This window comes from Ailuropoda melanoleuca, chromosome 10, assembly GCF_002007445.2.
Source record: "Ailuropoda melanoleuca isolate Jingjing chromosome 10, ASM200744v2, whole genome shotgun sequence".
Classification (NCBI taxonomy): domain Eukaryota; kingdom Metazoa; phylum Chordata; class Mammalia; order Carnivora; family Ursidae; genus Ailuropoda; species Ailuropoda melanoleuca.
Genome location: NC_048227.1, coordinates 46,857,935 through 46,882,029, shown reverse-complemented (window position 1 = coordinate 46,882,029; position 24,095 = coordinate 46,857,935). Strand labels below are relative to the sequence as shown.

At 36.6% G+C, this 24,095-nt stretch overlaps 1 protein-coding gene across 2 annotated transcripts in view; it reads right to left on the bottom strand.

Moving 5' to 3' along the window:
• The window catches only part of MANEA (mannosidase endo-alpha), a 69,548-nt gene extending 45,744 nt beyond the window's left edge, over nt 1-23,804 (bottom strand). Inside the window, exons 1-2 of one of the 2 annotated variants that reach the window (XM_002929380.4) lie at nt 23,676-23,804; nt 9,492-10,070 (exon numbers count right to left, since the gene is read on the bottom strand). In XM_002929380.4, coding sequence (XP_002929426.1) covers nt 9,492-10,032 — 541 coding nt within the window. In that variant the 5' untranslated portion in view covers nt 10,033-10,070; nt 23,676-23,804. Of the gene's footprint in view, nt 1-9,491; nt 10,071-23,460; nt 23,612-23,675 lie in introns of those variants that run through there. The other variant, XM_011237406.3, reaches the window with a different exon arrangement.
• Between the last annotated feature and the right edge of the window lie 291 nt (nt 23,805-24,095).

Sequence of the window (24,095 nt, the reverse complement as noted above, 5' to 3'; positions counted from 1 at the left end):
GGGATGCTACAAAACATTTCTAGAAGTTCATAGCAATATATGCATATATTAAGAAATGAGAAAGATTGCAAATAAATGTAACTTTACACCTCAAAGAAGTAAAAGAACAAAACAAAGCTCAGAGTTAGCAGAAGGAAGGAAATAATAAGTATCAGAGTTGGAAAGAAGAAAAACTGAGTAAGAGACCAGAAAAACCAATAGAAAAAGTCAACAAAGAGCTGGTTTTTTTGAAAGATAAATTTGACAACACTTTAGCGAGAGTACTAATAAGAGAGAAAACTCAAATAAATAAAATCAGAAATGGATGAGGAGAAATTGCAGTTGACTACAGAAATACATATATGCGAGCAAATTATATAATGTAAAGGAAATGAATAATTTCCTACAATCCTATAATCTTCCAAGACTGAACCAGGAATACAGAGTCTGAACAAAATGATAACATGTAAAGAGAATGAATCAATAATCAAAAACCTCCCAACACAGAAATATGCAGACCAGATGGCTTCCCTGATGAATTATAGTGAATATTTAAAGAAGAATTAAAGCCAATTCTCAAACTTTTCCGAGAAGCTGGAGAGAAGGAAACACTTCCAAAGTTACTATATGAGGTAAGCAATACCAGTAAGGACCCTACAAGAATAAAAAATTAGAGACCAATATCCCTGATGGACAAAGATGCAACACTTCTAAACAAAATATTAGCAAACGAAATCAACAATTCACTGAAAGGATTATACACCATGACCAAGTAGAAGATAAACCTAGGGTTCAAGGATGGTTCAACATATATAAACCAATAAATGTGATACACAATAACAGAATGAAAAATAGAAAGCATATGATCATCTCAAAAGATGCAAAAAAAAAAAAAAAAGGGAGAGACATTTGAAAAATACAACATTCTTTCATGATAAAATCCCCCGACAGATTGAGTATAGAAAGAACATACTTCAACATAATAAAAGTAATATACAACAAACCCATAGGTAACATTATACTCAATGAAGAGAAACAAAGTTTTTCCTCTAAGCTCAAGAATAATACAAAGGTGCCCACTGTCACCACTCTTATTCAACATAGTACTGGAGGTCCTACCTGGTACAGTCAGGCAGGATAAGGAAAAAGTATCCAAATAGAAAAGGAAGAATTAAAATTGTTGCTATTGCAGAGGATATGATCTTATATGTTGAAAATCCCAAAGACTGAAATAAACTGTTGGGCCTAATCAATGAATACAATAAAGTTGCAGGATATAAAATCAAAACACAGAAATTAGTTGTTTGCCATACACTAACCATAAAGAATCTGAAAAAAAAAACAAAGAAAACTCCCATTCACAATGGCATCAAAAATAATAAAATACCTAGGAATAAATCTCATCAAGCAAAAGATCTATGAAGACTACAAGAATTTGTTAAAGGAAACTGAAGATAACATAAATAAATGGAAGGATAGCCCAGGTCAAGGATTTGATGAGTTAATATTGTTAGAATGTCCATGTTATCGGGGTGTCTGGGTGGCTCAGTTGGTTAAGCATCTGCCTTCGGCTCAGGTCATGATCTCAGGTCCTGGGATCGAGCCCCATGTCATTCCCTGCTCAGCAGGGAGTCTGCTTTTCCCTCTCCCCTTTTTAAAATTTGTTTTTAAAAAGTCCATGTTATTAAAGCCATTTACATATCCAACACAATCACTATGAAAATTCCTATAGCAGATGGTGGGGGACCGGGGAAGATAGCAAAGGAGTAGGGGACCCTAGTTTTGCCTGCTCCTTGGAATTCATACAGATAGCTATCACATCATTTTGAATACCCGCAAACTCAACCGGAGATCTATGAAAAGAATTGCAATTCTACAAATAGAAAACGGACCAATTTTGCCAAGGTAGGAGGTGTGGAGAAGTGAATCTAAGGCCATATGTTGGAAGATAAACCATGGGGGAGGGACCCTGCGAAAGCCAACTACCGGAAAGTGATATAGCGACAGAGTGTAAAATTGGAACTTCCAGCAGCCTTCTCCAGTGAAGGACATCCCCGCCTAAAAGGCGCTCAGGTGGAGAAGAGGGGTGGAATCCTAGGTGGGGCAATGTGGTCTCAGCATTGCCGGGGCCACAGAAAGAACCAGTGTGCCTGAGTGCAGCAGAGTTCCTGGGCATAACAGCAAGGATGCGGGCTGCAATCAGTGAGTCCAGGAGTGGGCTTTCAACTCAGTGTTCCCATAGACCACAAACCGCACAGTCAGTAGGGCAACCACTCTGGTATCAAGGCCCAGGAAGTGGCAGACGCATGGCAAGACCCTTCTGCTTCCCCTGGGAGGGGCAGCATAGGTGCATGCTATAGAGTCTGCAGGATTTGGAGACCCCAAACAGGATGGCAGTGTGCCTGAGATCAAAACACTTGGACACAGGCTGGGTGAGAACAGAGTGCAAGCAGAAACCAGGGAGATAAAAGTGACTGACTCCTTTTCCCTGAGGGTGCACTGAGGAGTGGGGCTCTGCTATCTTTCAGCTCTGGAGATCAGGACACAGCCAATTTTATTTGTATCCTCTAGAGAAATGCAGAAAGCCTTCAGGGAACAAAAGCCACATAGGACAATCCAAAGCCACTTACACTGCGCCCGGCCCCCTGGCAAGGTCAGTGCAGCTTCACCTGGGGCAAAGACACCTGGGAATCAGCACAACAGGACCCTACCCCAAAAAATCAGCAAGTACATCTGGTTAAGACCAAGTTTACCAATCACAAAGAACTGCAAAACTCCAGAACTAGAGGAAAATAGTATAAACAGTATTTTTCTCATCATTCTTTAGTCTTTCAATTTTAATTTTTTTTCCTTTTCAACTAATTTATTTTATCAACTAAGTCTTTTTTAATTTTCATTTTTACAACCACATTTTCTCCATTCCTTATAATTTTATTTTTGTATACATGTAAGTTTTTCTTGCTTTACAATTTTGGTATACAATTTCTTCTAACAAACAGACCAAAATACACCCAGAATCGGGTGTATTGTTCTTTCTGTTCTGATTATATTTTTTATGTCTCTTTTAATTTTCATTTTTACAGTTACATTCTATCCTTTCAATGTATTTAATTTTGTTTTTGTATATACAGGTTTTTCTTTCTATACAGTTTTGGGACCTAGTTTTCTAATAAACAGACCAAAATACATGCCAGATTTAGTCTATCTAGTGTATTGCTTTGTTTTGTTCATGTGTATATTTTCTTTGTTGATTTCTGGTCTCTTCTGAGTTGTTTAGTGTATACTTCTCTGGGGTCGTTGTTGCTATTTTACTATTTTGTTCTCTCATTCATCTAGTCTTCTCTGGACAGAATGACAAGACAGAAAAACCCCTCGAAAAAGAGAACAAGAGGCAATACTGAATACGAGGGACCTAATCACTTTAGATGCAAGTAATATGATGGAACGATCAGAATCATTATTCTGATTATAAAGATACCATCTGGGCTTGAAAAAAGCACAGGAGGCACTAGAGAATCCATTTCTGAAGAAATAAAAGAACTAAAATCTAAACAAGTTGAAAAAATAAAGGCTATAATGAGATACGATCAAAAATTGAGGCTTGGGGCGCCCGGGTGGGTCAGTTAGTTGAGTGTCTTCCTTCGGCTCATGTCATGATCCCAGTGTCCCGGGATCAAGTGTTACATCCGGCTCCCTGCTCAGCGGGGAGCCTGCTTCTCCCTCTCCCTCTGCCCCTCCCCCTCCTTCTGTTCTCTCAAATAAATAAATAAAATCTTTTAAAAAAACCTGAGGCTCTCACTGCTGGGATCAGAGCCTGAGTCAGAAGAGAAAAATTAGTGATATAGAAGACCCAATGATGGAGAATAAAGAAGCTGAGAAAAAGAGATAAGCCACCGGATCATGAGGGGAGAATTCGAGAGATAAATGATATCATGAAGTGAAACAATATTAGAATAATTAGAATCCCAGAAGAAGGGGTGGGGCAGAAGATATACTGGAGCAAATTATAGCAGAGAACATCCTTAATCTGGGGAAGGAAACAGGCATTCAAGTCCAGGAAGCACAGAGGAACCCCCCCTGGAAGAAAAAAAAAAAGTAGGTCAACCACCTAAAATATAAATAGTGAAACTTGCAAATCTCAGAGACAATGAGAAAATCCTGAAAACAGTTCAGGACAAGAGGTCTGTAACTTGCAAGGATTTAGAAACATCAGACTGGCAGCAGACCTATCCACAGAGACCTGGAAGGCCAGAAAGGTATAGCATGATATATTAAGGGTGCTAAATGAGAAAAATATGCAACCAAGAATACTTTATCCAGAAAGGCTGTCATTCAGAATAGAAGGAGAGAGAAAGAGTTTCCAGGACAAAAAGAAACTAAAACAGCTTGTGATCACTAAACCAGTCCTGCAAGAAATATTAAAGGGAATCCTTTAAGCAAAGAGAGAGCCCAAAGGTAACCAGAAAGGAACAGGGACAATACACAGAAACAGTGACTTACAGGTAACACAACAGCACTAAATTCATATCTTTTAGTAGTTACTCTGAATAAAAATGGCCTAAATATTACAATCAAAAGAACACTGGGTATCAGATTAGATAAAAAAGCAAGACCCATTGATATGCTGACTGCAAGAGACTAATTTCAGACCCAAAGACACCTTCAGATTGAAAGTGAGGGGGTGGAAAATAATTTATCATGCTAATGGACATCAAAAGAAAGCTGGGGTGGCAATCCTTATACCAGACAAATTAGATTTTAAACCAAAGACTGTAATAAGAGATGAAAGGTCACACTATATCATGATTAAAGGGTCTAGCCAACAAGACAATCTAACAATTATAAATACTTATGCCCCTAACTTGGGAACAGCCAATTAAATAAACCAATCAATAACAACAAAAAAAAAACCAGTAATAAAATTATATAAACCAATTAATAACAAAAATAATAATAAAATAATAAGGGTTTTTAACCCCATTCACTGCAATGGACAGATCACCTAAGCAGAAGATTAACAAGGAAACAAGGGCTTTGAATGACACACTAGAATAGATGTACTTCACAGGTATATACAGAACATTCCATCTTAAAGCAACAGCATACATATTCTTCTCACGTGAACACAGAACATTCTCCAGAATAGATCACATATTGGGTCACAAATCAGGTCTCAACTGGTACTAAATGATTGGGATCATTCACTGCATATTTTCAGACCAAAATGCTTTAAACTTGATATCACAAGAGGAAATTTGGAAAAAACTCAAATACATGGAGGCTAAAGAGTATCCTACTAAAGAATGAATGGGTCAACCAGGAAATTAAAGAATTAAAAAAAAAATTCATGGAAACAAATGAAAATGAAAACACAACTGTTCAAAACCTCTGGGAGGCAGCAAAGACAGTCCTAAGAGAGAAGTACATAGCAATACAAGCCTTTCTCAAGAAACAAGAAAGGTCTCAAATACACAACCTAACCTTACAACTAAAGGAGCTGGAGAAAGAATAGCAAATAAAGCCTAAACCCAGCAGGAGAAGAGAAATAAAATTAGAGCAGAAATCAATGAAACAGAAACCAAAAGAACAGAACGGATCAACAAAACCAGTAGCTGGTTCTTTGAAAGAATTAATAGGATTGATAAACCACTGCCCAGACTAATCAAAAAGAGAAAGGACCCAAATAAATAAAATCATCAATGAAAGAGGACAGTATCACAACCAACACTGAAGAAATACAAACAATTATAAGAACATATTATGAGCAATTATATACCAACAAATTAGGCAATCTGGAAGAAATAGATGCATGCCTAGAGACCAAAACTACCAAAACTGAACCAGAAAGAAACAGAAAACCTAAACAGACCCAAAACCAGCAAGGAAATTGAAGCAATAATCAAAAATCTCCCAACACACAAAAGCCCAGGACCAGATGGCTTCCCAGGGGAATTCTACCAACTATTTAAAGAAGAATTAATACCTATATTTCTGAAGCTGTTCAAAAATACAAATGGAAGGAAAACTTTCAAACTCGTTCTATGAGGCCAGCATTACCTTGATCCCAAAGCCAGACAAAGAGCCCATCAACAAATAAGAATTATAGACCAATATCTCTGATAAACATAGATACAAAAATTCTCACCAAGATACTAACCAACAGAACCCAGCAATATATTAAAAGGAGTATTCACCATAACCAAGTGGGACTAATTCATGGGCTGCAAAGGTGGTTCAACATCCTCAAACCAATGTGATACACTGCATTAATAAAAGGCCAACAACAAGATGATCCTCTCAATAGATGCAGAAAAAGTATTTGACAAACTACGGAATCCTATTTTTTTTTTAAAGATTTTATTTATTTGAGAGACAGGGAGAATAACCAGTGGCAGAGGGAGAGGGAGAAGCAGGCTACTCATTGAGCAGAAAGCCGACATGGGGCTCAATCCCAGGAACCTGAGATCATGACCAGAGTCAAAGGCAGCCGCTTAATTGACTGAAACCCAGGTGCCCCCAGCATCCTTTCTTGATTAAAACTCTCTGCAGTGCAGGGATAGAGGTAACATACCTCAATATCATAAAAGCCATAAACGAAAAGCCCACAGTGAATTATCATTCTCAATGGGGAAAACCTGAGAGCTTTTCCCCTAAAGTCAGGAACACAATGGGGATGGCCATTCTCACCACTGTTGTTCAACATAGTATTAGGAGATCTAGCCTCAGAAATCAGACAACAAAAAGAAATAAAAGGCATCCGAATCATCTGCAGATGACATGATACTCTATGTGGAAAACCCAAAAGACCTCACCCCAAAACTTCTAGAATTCATATAGGAATTCAGTAAAGTGTCAGGATATAAAATCAACACACAGAAATCAGTTGCATTTCTAGAGAAATTAAGTTGCATTTCTAGAAGAAAGAGAAATTAAGGAGTCAATCCCATTTACAACTGCACCCAAAACCATAAGATACCTAGGAATAAGCCTAACCAAAGAGGCAAAGGATCTATACTCAGAACACTAAAGAACACTCATGAAAGAAATTGAGGAAGACACAAAGAAATGGAAAAATGTTCCATACTCATGGATTCGAACAAGTTTCGTTAAAATGTCTATGCTACCCAGAGCAATCTACACATTCAACGCAATCTCTATCAAAATACCATCAACATTTTTCGCAGAGCTGTAAAAAACAATACTAAAATTTGTTTAGAACCTGAAAAGACCCCTAGTAGCCAAATAAATGTTGAAAATGAAAACCAAAGCTAGTGGCATCACAATTCTGGATTTCAAGGTGTATTACAAAGCTATAATCATCAAGACCGTATGGTACTGGCACAAAAACAGACTCAGAGATCAATGGAACAGAAGAGAGAACCCAGAAATGGACCCTCAACAATATGGTCAACTAATCTTCCACAAAGCAGGAAAGAATATTCAATGGAAAAAAAAAGTCTCTTCAACAAATCGTGCTGGGAAAATTGGACAGCCACATGCAGAAGAATGAAAATGGACCATTTCCTTACCCCCATACACAAAAGTGGACTCACAGTGGATGAAAGACCTAAACATGAGACAGGAATCCATCAAAATCCTAAAGGAGAACACAGGCAGCAGCTTCTTTGACTTTGGCTGTGGCAGCTTCTTGTACACCCATCTCCAAGGCAAGGGAAATAAAGGCAAAAATGAACTACTGGGATTTCATCAAGATAAAAAGTTTTTGCACAGCAAAGGAAATAGTCAACAAAACCAAAAGACAACAGTATGGAAGAAGATATTTGCAAATGTCTTATCAGATAAAGGGATATTATCCAAAATCTATAAAGAATTTATCAAACTCAACTCCCAAAGAACAAATAATCCAATCAAGAAATGGGCAGAAGACATGAACAGACATTTCTCTAAAGACATACAAATGGCCAACAGATACATGAAAAAATGCTCAACGCCACTTGGTAACAGGGAAATACAAATGAAAAACCGCAATGAGATACCACCTCACACTAGTCAGAATGGCTAAAATTAACGTATCAGGAAATGACAAAGGCTGGCAAGGATGTGGAGAAAGGGGAATCCTCGCACACTGTTGGTGGGAATGCAAGCAGGTACAGCCAAAGAGAGAATGGAGGTTCCACAAAAAGTTGAAAATAGAGCTACCCTACAATCCAGCAATCACACTGCTAGGTATTTACCCCAACAATACAAATTCAGTGATCCAAAGGGGCACCTATACCCCAAAGTTTATAGCAGCAATGTCCACAATAGCAAACTATGGAAAGAGCCCAGATGTCCATCGACAGATGAATGGATAAAGATGTGGTATGTATACATACACACACACACACACACACACACACAATGGACTACTACTCAGCCATGAAAAAAAATGAATTCTTGCCATTTGGAAGACATGGATGGAACCAGAGGGTATTATGCTAAGTAAAATAAGTCAATCAGAGAAAGACTCATGGTTTCACTCATGTGGAATTTAAAAAACAAAACAAAGGAGCATAGGAAAAGGGAGGGTAAAATGAAACAAGATGAAATCACAGAGGGTGGGACGTCTGGGTGGCTCAGTCCTTAAAGTGTCTGCCTTTGGCTCAGGTCAGGATCCCAGGGTCCTGGGATCAAGTCCTGTGTCAGGCCCTGTGTTCAGCAAGGAGCCTGCTTCTCCTTCTGCCTGCCACTCCTCCTGCTTGCGTGCACGCTGACAAAAAAAATAAAATCTTAAAAAGAAAAAAAAAAAGAAATCATAGAGCAAGGCAATCCATAAGAGACTCTTAATCACAGGAAACAAACTAAGGGTTGCTGGAGGGGAGAGGGATGGAGGATGGGGTAACTCAGTGATGGACATTTAGGAGGGCACAGGATGTAATGAGCACTAGGTGTTATAGAAGACTGATGAATCACTTAACTCTACCTCTGAAGCAAATAATACACTATGTTAATTAATTGAATTTAAATGAAAATATTTTAAAATAATATTTTAAACACAAATGCTAAATGATTCTATATTCACACAGTAAGAGAACATTCACAACTATTCTACAGTGAGAGAAATCAGATTCACAGTTTCCTGGGGGTGGCACAAGGGAAGCATGACAAAAATGTCTGGGCTATAGAATATTTTACTTCATGTTGGGGTAATATTTAAATAGGTGTATACCTTACAGAAACATCACTGAGCTGTATACTTCAAGTGCGAGAATTCATTGTATCTTATGTAAATCATAATTTAATACAATTCAGAAAGAATATTAAATTAGAAATCAATAAAAATATATCCAGAAATCTTCCAAAAATTCGAAACTAAACAATGTATTTTAAAGTAGTATTAAAAGGTGGTTTCCTGGATGTTTAAGTACACACATACAACTTAGTTTGGAGTTTCTAAGTTTAAAATTATAATAACAATGTGAAGAGTACTTAGTAACTTAAACGCTCTACATTTATACACACACACACACACACACACAAAATCACATATCTAAACACACAAAAATAATTACCAATTGAAGCTGAGTTCATTTGTTTCATGTGAGTTTCAATGACAGAAGGATCCCGAGAGCTGTAAATTCCCAACTCAGGGTAAAAGCTGGAGCCAATGTCATCCGGGGGACTGTGTTTCCCTTGTGGATAATTCTTGGTTAGTCTGGGGTCCCAATGCTTCAGGATTGGATGGTTCCAATGTATATATTTACCATCAAATTGTGGATTTCCATACCAACTGTAATAAAATACATGTAAATAATAATTCAGAGGTTGCAGCTCCTCCAGGTAAGGTTCAGAGGCTTTGGAAGGTTTCATAGTGATTTCAACACTTTTTAAATTCTTGTTATTTGTTTCACTGTTGACTTTGTCATTGTTTTGGGAATCAAAGCTTTTCCCTAAGCGAGTTTGTTGATGAAGTACTGGAAGAAGTTCAAGTCCAAAAGGATCTCCGAAAGTAGCTTTATTTGGTCTCAGCATTTTTAAACCCATCATCAGGGAGAAAATAAATAGAATAAAAAGTGACAAAATGATGCAAGTCCTTCTTCGAAACTTTGCCATGATGACATACTTTAAACTCCAAAATGGTAAATGTTTAGCTGTAATTTATTGAAAAATGGTAATTAGTAAATAGTATTGACAAAATTTCCCAATGTATTCGAAATGAAAACTAAAATCCAAAGTTCATTACATTGAAAAGTTTTAAAAGTGCAATATATTAGTTGTATCATCAAATACTGATGTCTACAAAATCTATATATGGCTAGACTAATTGGCAGTATTTATTTGGAAATATCACAATTATATTTTGTCAGATAAACATCTTAGGAATATTATTTAAGGAAGTATTTTGCATCATTTGAACAGATTTTGTGTATGCTGAATATAAGAAGGGAGTATTATATGTGAGCGGACTAAAATTTTCCAAATGTAAAATTAAAGGCTCATAGTTTAAAAAAGGAAGTACTTATGAATAGAGTAAAAGCCTAGTCATTAAATGGATTTTCAACAAACCTTTTTTTTTTTTTTAACTAAAATAATGATTGCACAGGAAGGGAGTAATCATACATTTTTATGACCTTTCTGAAATGAAAATGAGATAAATGAAAAAACAATGATCACGAGTGAGGGGTTCCTAATTTAAAAATATATTACTTTATAACTTTGAACATCTTATTGAACAAAGGTTATAAACATGGACTTATAACTTCTAAAATGGTTTTATATTTATATTTTTATGTTTCAATAACTGTATAGACATATATGTCTAGTGTGTGTATATATTCATAGGTGTATATATATATACACATAGGTGTATATATATATATATATATATACACCCCTATATATATATATATACCCCTATATATATATACATATATATACATATACCCCTATATATATATATACATATATATACATATATACATATATATATGTATATATATATATATACCTATGAATAAAATGTCTTTATGTACAAATTTCTTATTAGAAAGTATTTGGGGGAATTGACATTGATTTTATTTATAAAATATGACCTTTTATAATAAACTATGCTGTTGTTATTCTAGAGAATTAAGTCACAACAAACCCTAGTAGAAAAAACAGATAAATAAAACTTAATCTAGCCAGCAAGTAATTCTATCACACACACACAGACACACACACACTCTCTCTCTCTACAAATTGCTATTTTCATTATGCATATTTGCAAGAATTACTAAGACGACCAAGCGTATTTCTTTTGAGACTGAAATCACAGATTCCTCTCAAAGTTAACCTTGTTTAACTGTGAAATAGATTACACCTAAAGATTAATATAAAAGAAATACGTCTAGGGGCACCTGGGTAGCGCAGTCGTTAAGCGTCTGCCTTCGGCTCAGGGCGTGATCCCGGCGTTATGGGATCGAGCCCCACATCAGGCTCCTCCTCTGGGAGCCTGCTTCTTCCTCTCCAACTCCCCCTGCTTGTGTTCCCTCTCTTGCTGGCTGTCTCTATCTCTATCGAATGAATAAATAAAATCTTTAAAAAAAAAAAAAAAAGACATATGTCTAGGTTGAAACACATAAACAATCAAAAAGGAAACTGCCAGCTTAATTGCCCATTTCCATTTTTTGTGCCCCTTGTCAATCACCAGCCCTGCCCATTCTCCTTGCTTAAGAAGGACGATTTGATTTTTGTATTTACCATCCCCTCACCTTTCTTTACAGTTTTTCCAAAACATAACATACCTAACCAATCTTAATTTTGTTTTGCCAGTTTCAAAATTTTATTTAAGTAGATATGGTATATCCAAATAAATTACATATATATATGCACACACACATTATCAATATGCATAATCTACAGATTATGTATGCTTTACATATCCTTAGATATGCTCTAAATATGTATAATTATATATAATCAGATATACACAAAATATATAAAAATATTGGGAAACAACATTACTAAACCATCTCTGACACCTTACTTGGTGTCTTACCTCTTTCCCACCCCTGCATTCCTTCACATCAGTTCTTCCACTCTCAAAAAACAAACAAACAAAAAATAAAAACCATGAAAATGGAAAAGAGTAGGTAGATGGGTTTGGAGAATTTTGTTTTACAACTGTATTAATCTACTGGTTTGATGAAAATGTTTTCATGCCAAGTATTCTCCTTCTTAAACTTTAGAAATAAAAAGCAACCCTTTCTCTATTGTTCCTAATAGGAATTTAGGGATCCCCCCCAAAGTTGTTATATTTTATTATTAAATAGATACATTGTCACCACACCAACAAACCAGACCCATTAAAGTATACCATGTAACCAATCTATAACATTACACATAAACTAAAACAAGCATTATGAAAGTAGACATAGTTGACTTTAAGATGAGAAACAGTTAAGTCCCTACTGTTGTTTTTGAACAAACAAAAATTTATTTCATTTGGTTTAATATCAAAAGTCTAGAAAACTAAAAAGATGTATAACTCAGTTTAATTGAGCAACTCAGTTGTATAAAAACTAGTATGCTAAGCACCACATGAGACTGATTAGATAGATTAGTAAGACATAGTTCTTATGTTCAAGGTGCTTAGAGTCCATGGAGAAGGCAGAAGACACATGAGCAAGTAACTGTAATTCAAAGAAGAAAAGTGCCAATAGAGAAGTGAAAAGCACATAGAAACCAATAAAGTGCCTTATGTAAATTAAGGAGTTGAAGACAATGCTTTAGGAAAAAAATAAGATCTTAGAAGAATGAGTACAATATGCATAGGCTGGTGGAAAAGGAAAGGAGAAAGAGAATGGCCATAGTGTTAGAGGAAGTGTGCCTAAAGATATATTTACTGGATACGAAAGACACATTGTGAAACAAAAAGGCCTCTGCAGGCTGCAGCCAAGAAAACAAGATGAGGGGGAAAAATAAAGCTGTAGTGCCACGCTGGAACTATCCTATACCAAAGAAAGAGGACTTTTCTGGTAAATAGGGGACCACTGAAGACTTGTAAACAAAATATTTGCATCATGAGAGTACAGATTAGAAGGATGGAGCTGTTGTAGAAAATATTCAAGACATCAAACTTCACCACCTTCTCAATCTAATAATCTCCCATTCATGATAATTTTAATTTACTCTCTTCCCACATTACTGTTTTTAATGACTCTACCAACACGGATGATCCATCCAGTAGTTAGCCTCCCAATTCTTTGCCTCACTTCTAGAGATCTGTTCTTCCACCCCTGCTTCACCAACTCATACTCCTACTCTTGATCGTCTTTTAAATCATTTACCACTCCAAAAATCCTTTTTTTTTTCCATTTTCCAAACATAACCTTTTGTGCTTTGAGCTCCTCTAGTTTAGTAGGCTCATTCTGGCAATTCCTTGACCTTATTGAGATGTCCTATCCACTGTGACACAGTTTATCATCCATAATCCAACATTTAATTCCTCACTTCTCTCCTTTCTTAATACATACCTGGTAAAACTTCAAATAAATGATGTGTGTCTTGACTTTGATTCAGAACTACAAAACCATACTGGACAAAACCATGCAACCATGCTAACTTTTCACTATGAATTCATGACCATAAATTTCAAATGAACACTCAAGACCACTTAACTATCCTATTACCATACTCTAGTATGTTCACTTTTCTAACCTCAGAATTTCATTTTGATTTTTTCATCAAACCTACTGCTATGTCACCAACTTCCTTTATTATCTTCAGATAGCTATGTCTTACACAGTTGACCCTTCAACACTGTGGGTTTGAACTGTGCAGATTCATTTATGTGGATTTTTTTCGATAGATATGATACAGTATTAAAAATGCATTTTCTCTTATTATTTTAATACCATTTATTTACTCTAGCTTACTCTAACACAAGAACACAGATATAATAAGTACGACATAGAAAGCATATGTTAATGAACTGTTTGCTATCAGTAAGGCTTCTAGTCAACAGTAGGTAATTAGTTGTTCAGTTTCCCAGAGTCAAAAGTTATATGCAGATTTCCAACTGCACAGGAGTCAGCACCCCTAACCTCCAGTGCTCAAGGGTCAACAGTACTTCCTAGGGAAAAAAAGAAACAATCCTACAGAACTCCCTTATCTTCCCATTAAGAAACTAACTAACCTATTGGCATCAACTTTTATTGTCAGCAAATGTTTCCAATTTTAGTATTTGTTCTGTTTCACTGCTTTTTCTTCTTTAGAAAATTCTAGTAATTTTGTTGAATTTTGCTCAATTTTTTCAACTGCATTTTCTAAGTTTTTTTACCCTCTTTCTCATAAGGCCTGATCTGGTGTGTCTATCTTGTAGTCATTTATGAAATAATTACCTCACTTCTGACTTTTCAGTTTTAATTTGTTTATTCATTCATATCTCATAACTTTTATATCTATTTAAATATTAGGTTACAGCTGTCATATTTTGTGAACATGGATCTCTGGCATGCCCTTAGCGTTTACAAGTATGTTCACTTTTTTGCCTATGACTTTGTATGGAATTTGATCTTTTTTCTGTTACTAAATAGTACATGAAATAATTCTCAATTTTTAGAAGTGTTTTATCATGATAATTTTTCTAGCTTTATGCTCTAGAGAACTTCTATTGTTTTTGTGAAATCTTACTATGGCCTTGAAGTTCTTCTGAGAACAGCTGGGTTTTTCTCCATTCCCACATTTATCTGGATGTTTTTATTTCCTTGGCTTCTGTTTTGTTATTCTGCTCAATTGAAATTCCAGAAGTTACTCTTCCATATGGGGTTCTGTCCTGAAAACCAAGATGCTCTAGCCTCTTCAGATAGACTTCAAAGTTCCCCTCCCCTCTTGCAGCTAATTATTCTCAGGCTGGGCTGTCCTTCTTTCAAATGAGTATTTAGAAAGGTCCCTGTTATCAGTTGAAGCAGATGCACTATTGCTTTCCTCTCCTTCCTTCAGTACAAACCGAGTTAGAACACAAGTTTTATAGCTGTTGGTGAGCTCTCCCCTTCCACTCACCTTGGGGTCCATGGGGATAATTTGTCATTTCAGTTTTGTTACAAGTTATCTGTTTGGGTTTTACTACCTAATGGTCTTTTTAGGATTTCAAAATGTTTCAAACACTACACCACTGCTGTTGCCATCACACCTTTAGCAGTATGAGTTCTGCACCCCTGCATTTTCATGACCACTTAGTTCATAATATATTCAAATTTCCATTATTTCTCCTCTGATGACTATTTATAAACATATTATATTTGCAAGACTTTCTAGTTTTTTGTTATTTAGTGTGAATCCACTGAAAACTTCCCCTATATGATTTCAGTCCTTTGAAATATGTTGAGACTTGCTTTAAGGCTTAACCTATATACCAGTTCTGTTAAGTGTCCCATATACACCTCAAAGAATACATGTTAAACAGCTAAGGGTTACAGGTATCTACGTGTGTCTACCAAACCAAATATGCTAACCATTTTGTGTATATTTTTCATATCCTCACTCATCTGTATGTTAAAAATCCCCCCACTACCATATTTATATCTATAGTTTACATTATATACTTTTAATGTTATGTACAAATTTGCAACTATTTTCCTTAAGTATTAAATCTTATTTCACAATGAAACATCCTTTTCTTCACCACTGATGGACTGTCTTACATTCTACTCCAATATTAATACAGCTGCAATGGATTTCATTTGGAACAGTATCATTTTCATCATTTTATTGTCACCTTAGATTTTTTGAAATAACATTGTTTTATTATTGTTGCTTTTTTTTTTTTAATTTTTTAAATTTATTTGAGAGAAGAGATAGTGACAGAGATAGTGAGAGAGAGCATAAGTGGGGAAGAGAGGGTGAAGCAGGCTCCCACTGAGCAGGGAGCCCATTATGGGGCTCGTTCCCAGGATGGATCATGACCTGAGCAGAAGGTAGACACTTACCCAAATGAGCCATCCAGGCACCCCTTATTGTTGCTATTTTTAATCTAATCTGATAGTCTCTGTCCAGTAATTGTAGTATGCAGCAGTTACAGTTCTGCAAATACAGATATTTAAATCTACTTTTTACCCTTGCTTTTCCTTTTGGTCTTCTTTCAAACTCCATTTTTCTCTTACCTTTTTATTTTTCCCTATTTGTTAATTTTACATTAACATAGTCTTTGCTATTATTTTTATTACTTTATGATTACAGCACACATTCTTATGTGTCAAAATCCAGGATGAATCAGAAATTTACTGTGTCTCAACAAAAGCACACTTAGAAGACTTTAACTCCTTTATCCCTGACCCAACTTTGTGCTCCTGTTTTGGTGTATTTTACTTTTTACGCAAATCTTAATCCCTACCAGATGGGATACTGTTTTACACAGTCAACATTCATTGCATTTACCCTTTCCTTTGCTCTTCATGAACTTCCTCCAGCATCTCCCTACTTCTATTCAAAACAATTTTCCTTATGGTGAAGAAATTATTCGCTTTAGTAAGGCTTTTAGTATCAGCCTGCTGCTGATAAATTCCATATCAGTTTGTTTGAAAATATATTTTACTTTTACTATACATGTATCTATAGACTTCTATATTGTCAATTTTCTTTCAGCACAACCCATTATCTTCTGCCTTTGTTTCTGTTGAAAACTCCACTATTGTTTTGTGGTTCTTTTCCTTGATTTTTTAAAGACTTTAAGGATATTTTCTTTTTCTCATCTTTGGTTTTCAGCAGTTTTGCTATGGAATATGGTTTTCTTAGTATTTATCCTGCTTTATGTCCAATGTGCTTCCTCGGTCTGTGGGTTGATATCTTTCCTTAGCTTTTTAAAATTCTTGACCATAATCTCTTCAAATATTGCTTTTGCTCCATGATTCCTTTCTTGTTCATTTCTCATTTTGGAATACATTACTCATGTTAGAATTTTATATCCTGTTTTTTAAATATTTTTAAGATTTCCCTCTTCTCTCCATGCCTCAGTTTGAGTACTTCTGTACTCTTCCAGTTTCCTACTTCTCTTCAGCTATGATTTAATGTTATAATTTTACTCTTAGCATTTTCATTTGACTCTTTTCAAAGACATCAGTTCTCTGCTAAAATTTTCCATCTTCTAATTCCTCTAACATGTTAATTCCATTTACTTAAAGTCCACCTCTTACTAACCTGAACTGCATCTTAAGGATTTTTTTTTTTTTAAGATTTTATTTATTATTTATTTGACAGAGATAGAGACGGCCAACAAGAGAGGGAACACAAGCAGGGGGAGTGGGAGAGGAAGAAGCAGGCTCATAGCGGAGGAGCCTGACGTGGGGCTCGATCCCATAACGCCGGGATCACGCCCTGAGCCGAAGGCAGACGCTTAACCGCTGTGCCACCCAGGCTCCCCAAGGATTCTGCTTCTATTGCCTGTTTTTGTTGTTTTTGTTTTGTTCTCTCTATATAACTGGACACTTTTGTATGCTGGGTAAATTTTTTTTAATTGAATGCCAGTCATTGTAATGAAAATTTTTAGAGACAATGAAACTGTATATATGATTTTCCTCCAGAGAAAACTTATGTTTGTTTCTTGAGGACTGCTATGGTAGAGGAATATTATCTTAATCTAATCAGAGTGAAATCTTCAAAACTGGCTTTAAGTCCTTGTAAATAATTGAACTATTTCTGATTAATCCTACTCCCTTACAAGCATGGGTACTGAAATTAAAGCCATAGGTTTTATCAAGATCCTGCCACTTTCTATTTTCTACTTATGTTCTTAGCGTCTCTGCTACTCTGAATCAGGGGTTTTAAACAACTCTCCCAATTCCCTCCACAATCTCCCAAACAATAATGCATGTTGTAGGGCTCAAAGCCATTTAAGTGATTAAGGAATTCCACCTCAATTTTCTTATAACCTGAGTGTAACGGAAGGCTTTAGAACAATGACTCAAAATTCAAATGCAATAAATGAAAAACTACATAAATTTTAAAATATGCATATCAGAAAACACTATTAACAACTGACAAACAGTGAAAATATTGGCAAGACCTTCTACCTCACTCAAAATTCTAGAAAATGCAAATTAAAGGGGCTCCTGGGTGGCTCAGTCTGTTAAGCATTCAACTCCTGATTTTGGTTCAGGTGCTAATCTCAGGGTTGTGAGATGGAGCCTGCTTGAGATTCCCTCTGCCCGTTCCCCCTCTAAAATAAATCTTTAAAATAATGCAAAATAAAACTACATAAAGGAATCATTTCTTATCTATGAGACTAACAAAACAAAAACAAAAATACATCCTGTTGGCAAGATGATGGGAAAACAAGCACTTCCAAACATTGCTAGCTGAATACAAAGTGGTACAACAGCCGATTTGTGAATTTGGCAATAGCTAACAAAATTACAAATCCATTTATCTTTGGACTCAGAAGTCCTACTTCATGGAAATTACCTTAAAAGTACACAACCACATAAATAGCACATAAATCCATATACGGCACTGTAATTGTAAAATACTGGGGTGTTTAGCTGAATGAGGAAGAGCTCTTTGAAATGATATAAATTGATTTTCTGGATATACTGCTAAGTGAAGAAAGGAAAATGCAAATAAGAAAATATACATTTTCTCAAGTGCACAAAAGAAACACAGGAAGAGTAAACAAGAATCTTAAAGAGATTGATTATGTATTGGGGTAAGGACAAACAGGACAGAGAATGTGAGGGGAGGAGAATGGGTAGAATGGTTGAAGAAAGGACTCTACCTTTTTACAGTTTTGGCTTTTTGAGCCATGTCATATTTCACATACTCTAAAAAAACAAATATTAAATGTTAAATTCCAGTTAGTAAGCTGTTTTTGCAATGGCACACATTATCAAATTTTTTTTTTTTTTTTTTTTTTTTTAGATTTTGTTTGTCAGAGAGAGAGCACAAGCAGGGGGAGTGGCAGGCAGAGGGAGAAGCAGACTTCCTGATGAGCAAGGAGCCCGACAAGGGACTCGATCCCAGAATCCTGGGATCATGATCTGGGCCAAAAGCAGAGCCTTAACCAACTGAGCCACCCAAGCGTCCTGCAATTCTTAATGGGTATTCTACACATAAGCAAATAATGTATGCTGGAAACTGGAGCCCAGGTTTTGAATGGACAAAAAAGTGAGTTATGTATACAGTGGGAGACTAGAATGAAACTTGTGTTGTCAGACTGTAATTAGCAGTATCCATATGAATGTGTGGCTTTTATCAGTAAATTGGGGTGTGTTTGTGTGTATACAGGTTAATATATTCACATTATTTCCTAGTTCTGTACACTGACAGAGTCTAGAACCAAAGAAATCCCAGCAGCATTTAACACATCTGATGCCAAGATTTTAGCTTTTAAATATCCTTCTCTACTTAGAAGTACCAGGTTACTTGGAGAAAGGCTGGTTCCCAGACTGTGGCTGGGAAAGTACAAAATAAGCCTTGATCATCTTACCAGAAAGTAAGAAGTACTCATGCTGGGGACATGGCCATTGGACATAGGAGCCAGCCTGAAGGGGCAACCACTTGCTAAATCTTGGACAATTTCAGCATCAAAATAAGGAGTAGTAAATGACAGGTATTAAAATAAGAATTCATGAATCCATAAGGATATTTTTTCATACTGTTGTTTTAAATGCAAAAATAAAAGGAATAAGGAAGACTCATATTAGAATGCTAACTAATACATTTAGATGGAATAATGAAATATCACTATTTGGCAACTACCATAACAACCATACAAGGCAAAAAAATCAACGGATATTAAAAGAGGAAATAAAAGTTTGATGAGAAACAGGATCTCCAAATATTGGCAAAGAATCTCCCCAAAAGACCCCTAATTAACTACAAAGGGAACAACAGTCAGTGCAAAACCTAGCAGACACACCTTAAACAAGTGATCAAAATAAATTTCGAGGATGCCCTAACAAAGAAACAGAATCACTGCTATGGTATTTCTGTCAAAATTTAACTTGGATCTAAACATGAGGAAACATCGACAATATATTAGATACACATACATACACATATGCATATATACCTATGTACACACATACTTATTACATGTGTATAATTATATACAAGGTAAAACAAGTGTGTACAGGTGTATAATGATAAAGCAAATATAGTAACATATTACCATTTGGTAAATATACAGGAAAATACACAGGAACTGAGTTGTTTGTACTGTATTTGAAAATTTAAAAAAGCAAGCAAGCAAGCAAACTGGAGGACATAAGCTGGTAACCTAATACTTATTTCTGGGAAGGCCAACTCATACCATCCTTCAAGCTCTGCAATACAAGACTCCAGGAAGTGAAATTCTAATGTATGGAATGTGGCAGCCCTACAGAGAAGAATTTTAAAGAGATGATACAACAATTTTGGCCTGCCTCTATCATCTCTTGTCCTGAAAATTCCAAATTATCAAGATCAAAAACAAATCCTTCCCTTAAAGACAGTAAGAAATTTGACAAGTCATGAGTAAAAAAAAGAATTATGGATATAATAGGATCTCAACTACATTAAAGATAGACAAAGGAAAAAAAAAAGCACTTAAACATGTAAAATGATTACCTCTAGGTGATAAAATATAGTGATATTCTCCTCCTCTAACTTCTAAACTTAGAAAATACTTAAGAAAAGTTTAGGAAATAACAGTAATGAACATTGCGAAGTCACAGGACGGGAGTAATGACTACAGAATTTAGAAACTAGTAAGACCTCGCATTTTGAGAGACTGAGTGGTAAAGTGTGTGGAAGAGTCAGGATATAGAACAGAATATTGGCCTTGCAATCTAAAAACCAAAGCCCAAATGAGCCATGTTTAACTCTTTAAAAAAAAATTATCTGTTGTGTTTTCTGACAGAGTTGGTCCCTCTTTTTTATATTACTTAATTCACTCACTTAAAATGTTCATTTATCATTATAGGTTCACTGGCTCTATCCTAACCACCACATCTCAATTAACAGTAAGTCACCTCAACCTAAAGGCTGAGCACTGTGATTAAAGGCAAATAATCTCCAGCTGTGCCTTTTAAATCTATTTCAGCTTTCAAAGGACCTCATCTTTCTGCTTTTCTCATCTATGCAATATTACCTCGTTCACAGATTTTTGAGCATGAGTTATTTATTATAAAACTTTTAGAATCATTTCCTGTTTAGAGTAACACTAAATGAGTATTTATGATGATTATTAAAGATGGGCATCTGGCAAGCAATTAATAACATAGTTAATTTTCTCTAAATGTCTATTCTCTACATGGCTAACTTTTAAAATGCTACTCACCCTTCAAGACAAAGCTGAAATGCTACCTCTTCTTGATACCTTCCCTAATGATTCCAGAGTGAAAAGTACTCATTTTCTCATACATTCTATTGTTACAGCATTGCCTACTTATTAAAGTGGCATTTCTTTATGTATTGCATTATGCTATTTACTTATGTGTATTGTATCCACTACTAGATTGCTTCTTGAGATCAAAAAACGGAGTCCTCCTATTTATCTATCTGCAGAAGAGCCCCACATATCTTACACATAGTGACCATTAAGTGTTCAGCTTAAACAATTTAATTTCAGGTCCTTTTGACATTAGAATACATTAGGGCAGTACGTGTATAAATAGATTCTACTAACTATACAGATGGTTGACCTTTTTATAATCTATATTAAACATATGGGAAGAAACAACCAATAATTAAGAATTCATTTTAACAAAAATTATGTTCAAGATAGCAAAACCACGATGACCCTTGAGATGCTAACAGGTCTAATGATCTAGGAAGAAAGGAATGGAGGAACTATTTATTTGGCTTCAACAAAAGGAAGACGTTTCAGAAGTCACCTGAGAAAATAAAATTACAAGTTAACTGCAGATCTATGGGTTCCCAAATTAGGAATCTACTCAATTGAGGTATTAGCTACTGAAGACCTGTTTTCTTCAAAGAGCAGCTAACATTACATAATAATACAAGGAAGTTATACCTAATAGGTTCTCTTGAAACTCTATGGTTTCTACTTTTGTGTTTTATGCTTTTAATCTTCGAAATGCTAGGTTTTGACTTAGAGTTCTAAGAGATCCACAGCATTGTGACATCAACTTATTCCAGAAAGTATTTGCTGTCAATCCAGTTAGGCCAAAAAGATTTCACCTTTTAATTACCTATTAAATTATACAGACTCCTGTTTTTCTTTTAGTATTGTTTTCTAATTTTCTAAGAAGCCATTACAGATAAACAACTAATAACGGAAGACACACCTGGAACTTTCAAAATCAGTTTCTATACCGAGGCTTCCTTGCCCAGGTGGTTTTAGTGTAAACACTTATAACCTCTGGTTAACAGAAATTCAGTTACACATAATCTTATCCTTCCATTTTAAAAAGTAAAACTTTTTAACACCATTTTACAGATGACAGGTGTAATAGAGGTACAAAGCAAATGGTAAATTTTCAGGGGGCTTAGTGAAGGGCTAAGTAACACTCTGAGGTTAAGCAGAGCAAATTTGGCTCTAGAACTCAAGCTCTTGCCTTCTATTCCACCGTTCTCCAACGGACTACACAAATTACGTTTAGAGGTTTTTTTGTTTTTGTTTTTTGTGACAGATGAAAATTCCTGACATGTAGTCATGTTTTCATTTAAATAGTATGGGCTTAAAAAACAATGATTATCTGTTACTTACTAATAAACTGCAGCTCAACTTTAATCTGAGGACAGTTTATTTTCTGATCTTATACTTACTATTCATCACGTGACTACCAGAAACAGGTCTGGTAATGTTTTATGCACAGAGCCTGAAAGTCTACAAGATTCACCGCACCCCATCATTCTTCTGAGTTTCCATAAAGCTCAGTAAGAAAGAAATCACACATTATCATGAAAATAATCTGTAATGTGACACTATTACCAAAGCTACATTTTGTATTTTTCTTTCAAACTACTATCTAACATAAACAACCCGTTCCAGTCCTGTTTGTCTCTTAAAGTCCGATTTGATCCTCCCTTGTTTTATTCATCTTTAAATACTTTCACATTTTCTAACATTTATCCATAGGGTCTTACAATAATAAAACGAAAACTATAAATGCCTGAATTTAAATTTGCTCCTGTGGAAAATGGAAAAAGACATTATTAGTCTGGCATAGCTGCATTCTGAAACTTAGCTAACAATAACAGTCTACGCTGATAGGGCCAAACGTGTTGACAAATGAATGAAAAAACCATCTCTGGGGGTGGCTTCGCCATCCCTGCTCTCCTCGCCAGAGGCCCCAAGGCGCCAGGAAGCAGGCGGCCGCGACCCTCCTGCGACACCCCGAGCGCAGTAGGCCTCGATCCTCCCCCTCTCCCCGCAGGCTCAAGGCGCAGCTGCAGTTTGGATACAAAAAGGGCAGGCACTGAACGGCTTCTGTCACTCCCGGAATTCCCAACTTGCTGGGGAGAGGAGGGAAAACCAAGGCGACGACGGGAAGTTCCGCTCCAAAGAAGCGGCCCACGCAAAGCCGGCAGGGTCTGTAAAAAGCGGGCAATAAAACTAACCCAGACACAAAGAAGAGCTAAGAGAGACAGCGAGGTAGCGCGGGGCCGGAAAACCGCAGCTCGACGCCTCTCGCCAGCCCGAGAGGCGCGGGGTCAAAGGCCAGAAGCTGCTAGCACATTGGCTGGCGGACAGACGCGCAGGCGCTGGGAATGGGGGTAGGTCCCGTACTCGCCGCAATCGCGTCTGAGGAGCCCTGAATCCTCCAGCTACTTACCAGGGTCTGGGAATCCGGCCACAAGCAGACGCTCCAGCCAGAGCCGTGGGGGCTGAGAGAAGAGGGAGAGCGGACGCAAACAGTCCGCGGCCTCCCCGCGGCGAGGCCATCCAGCCCCGCCTCCCAAAAGGCGCGCGCAGAGCGTTCTTGCAGCCCCTGAGGGGCGGGGCCTGACGCCGGGCTCTAGAAGGGGGCGGGGCGCTGGATTTCCCTGAGCCGGCTCCCCTGACCTGTGAGCTTAGGGAAGGGCGTGGATGAAGGAGGGGAGAGCTTTTCCGGGTGTCCAGTGCGGGTGGAGAAAAGGGACCGAGCCCCGACTCTGGCTGGACTCCCGTCCTCCCTCAATTGGAGATGACCCACCCCTGTCTTAAAAACTGTTCTAGGTTCCTCTGGAAAGCTCTCACTAATGGAAGACAGCTG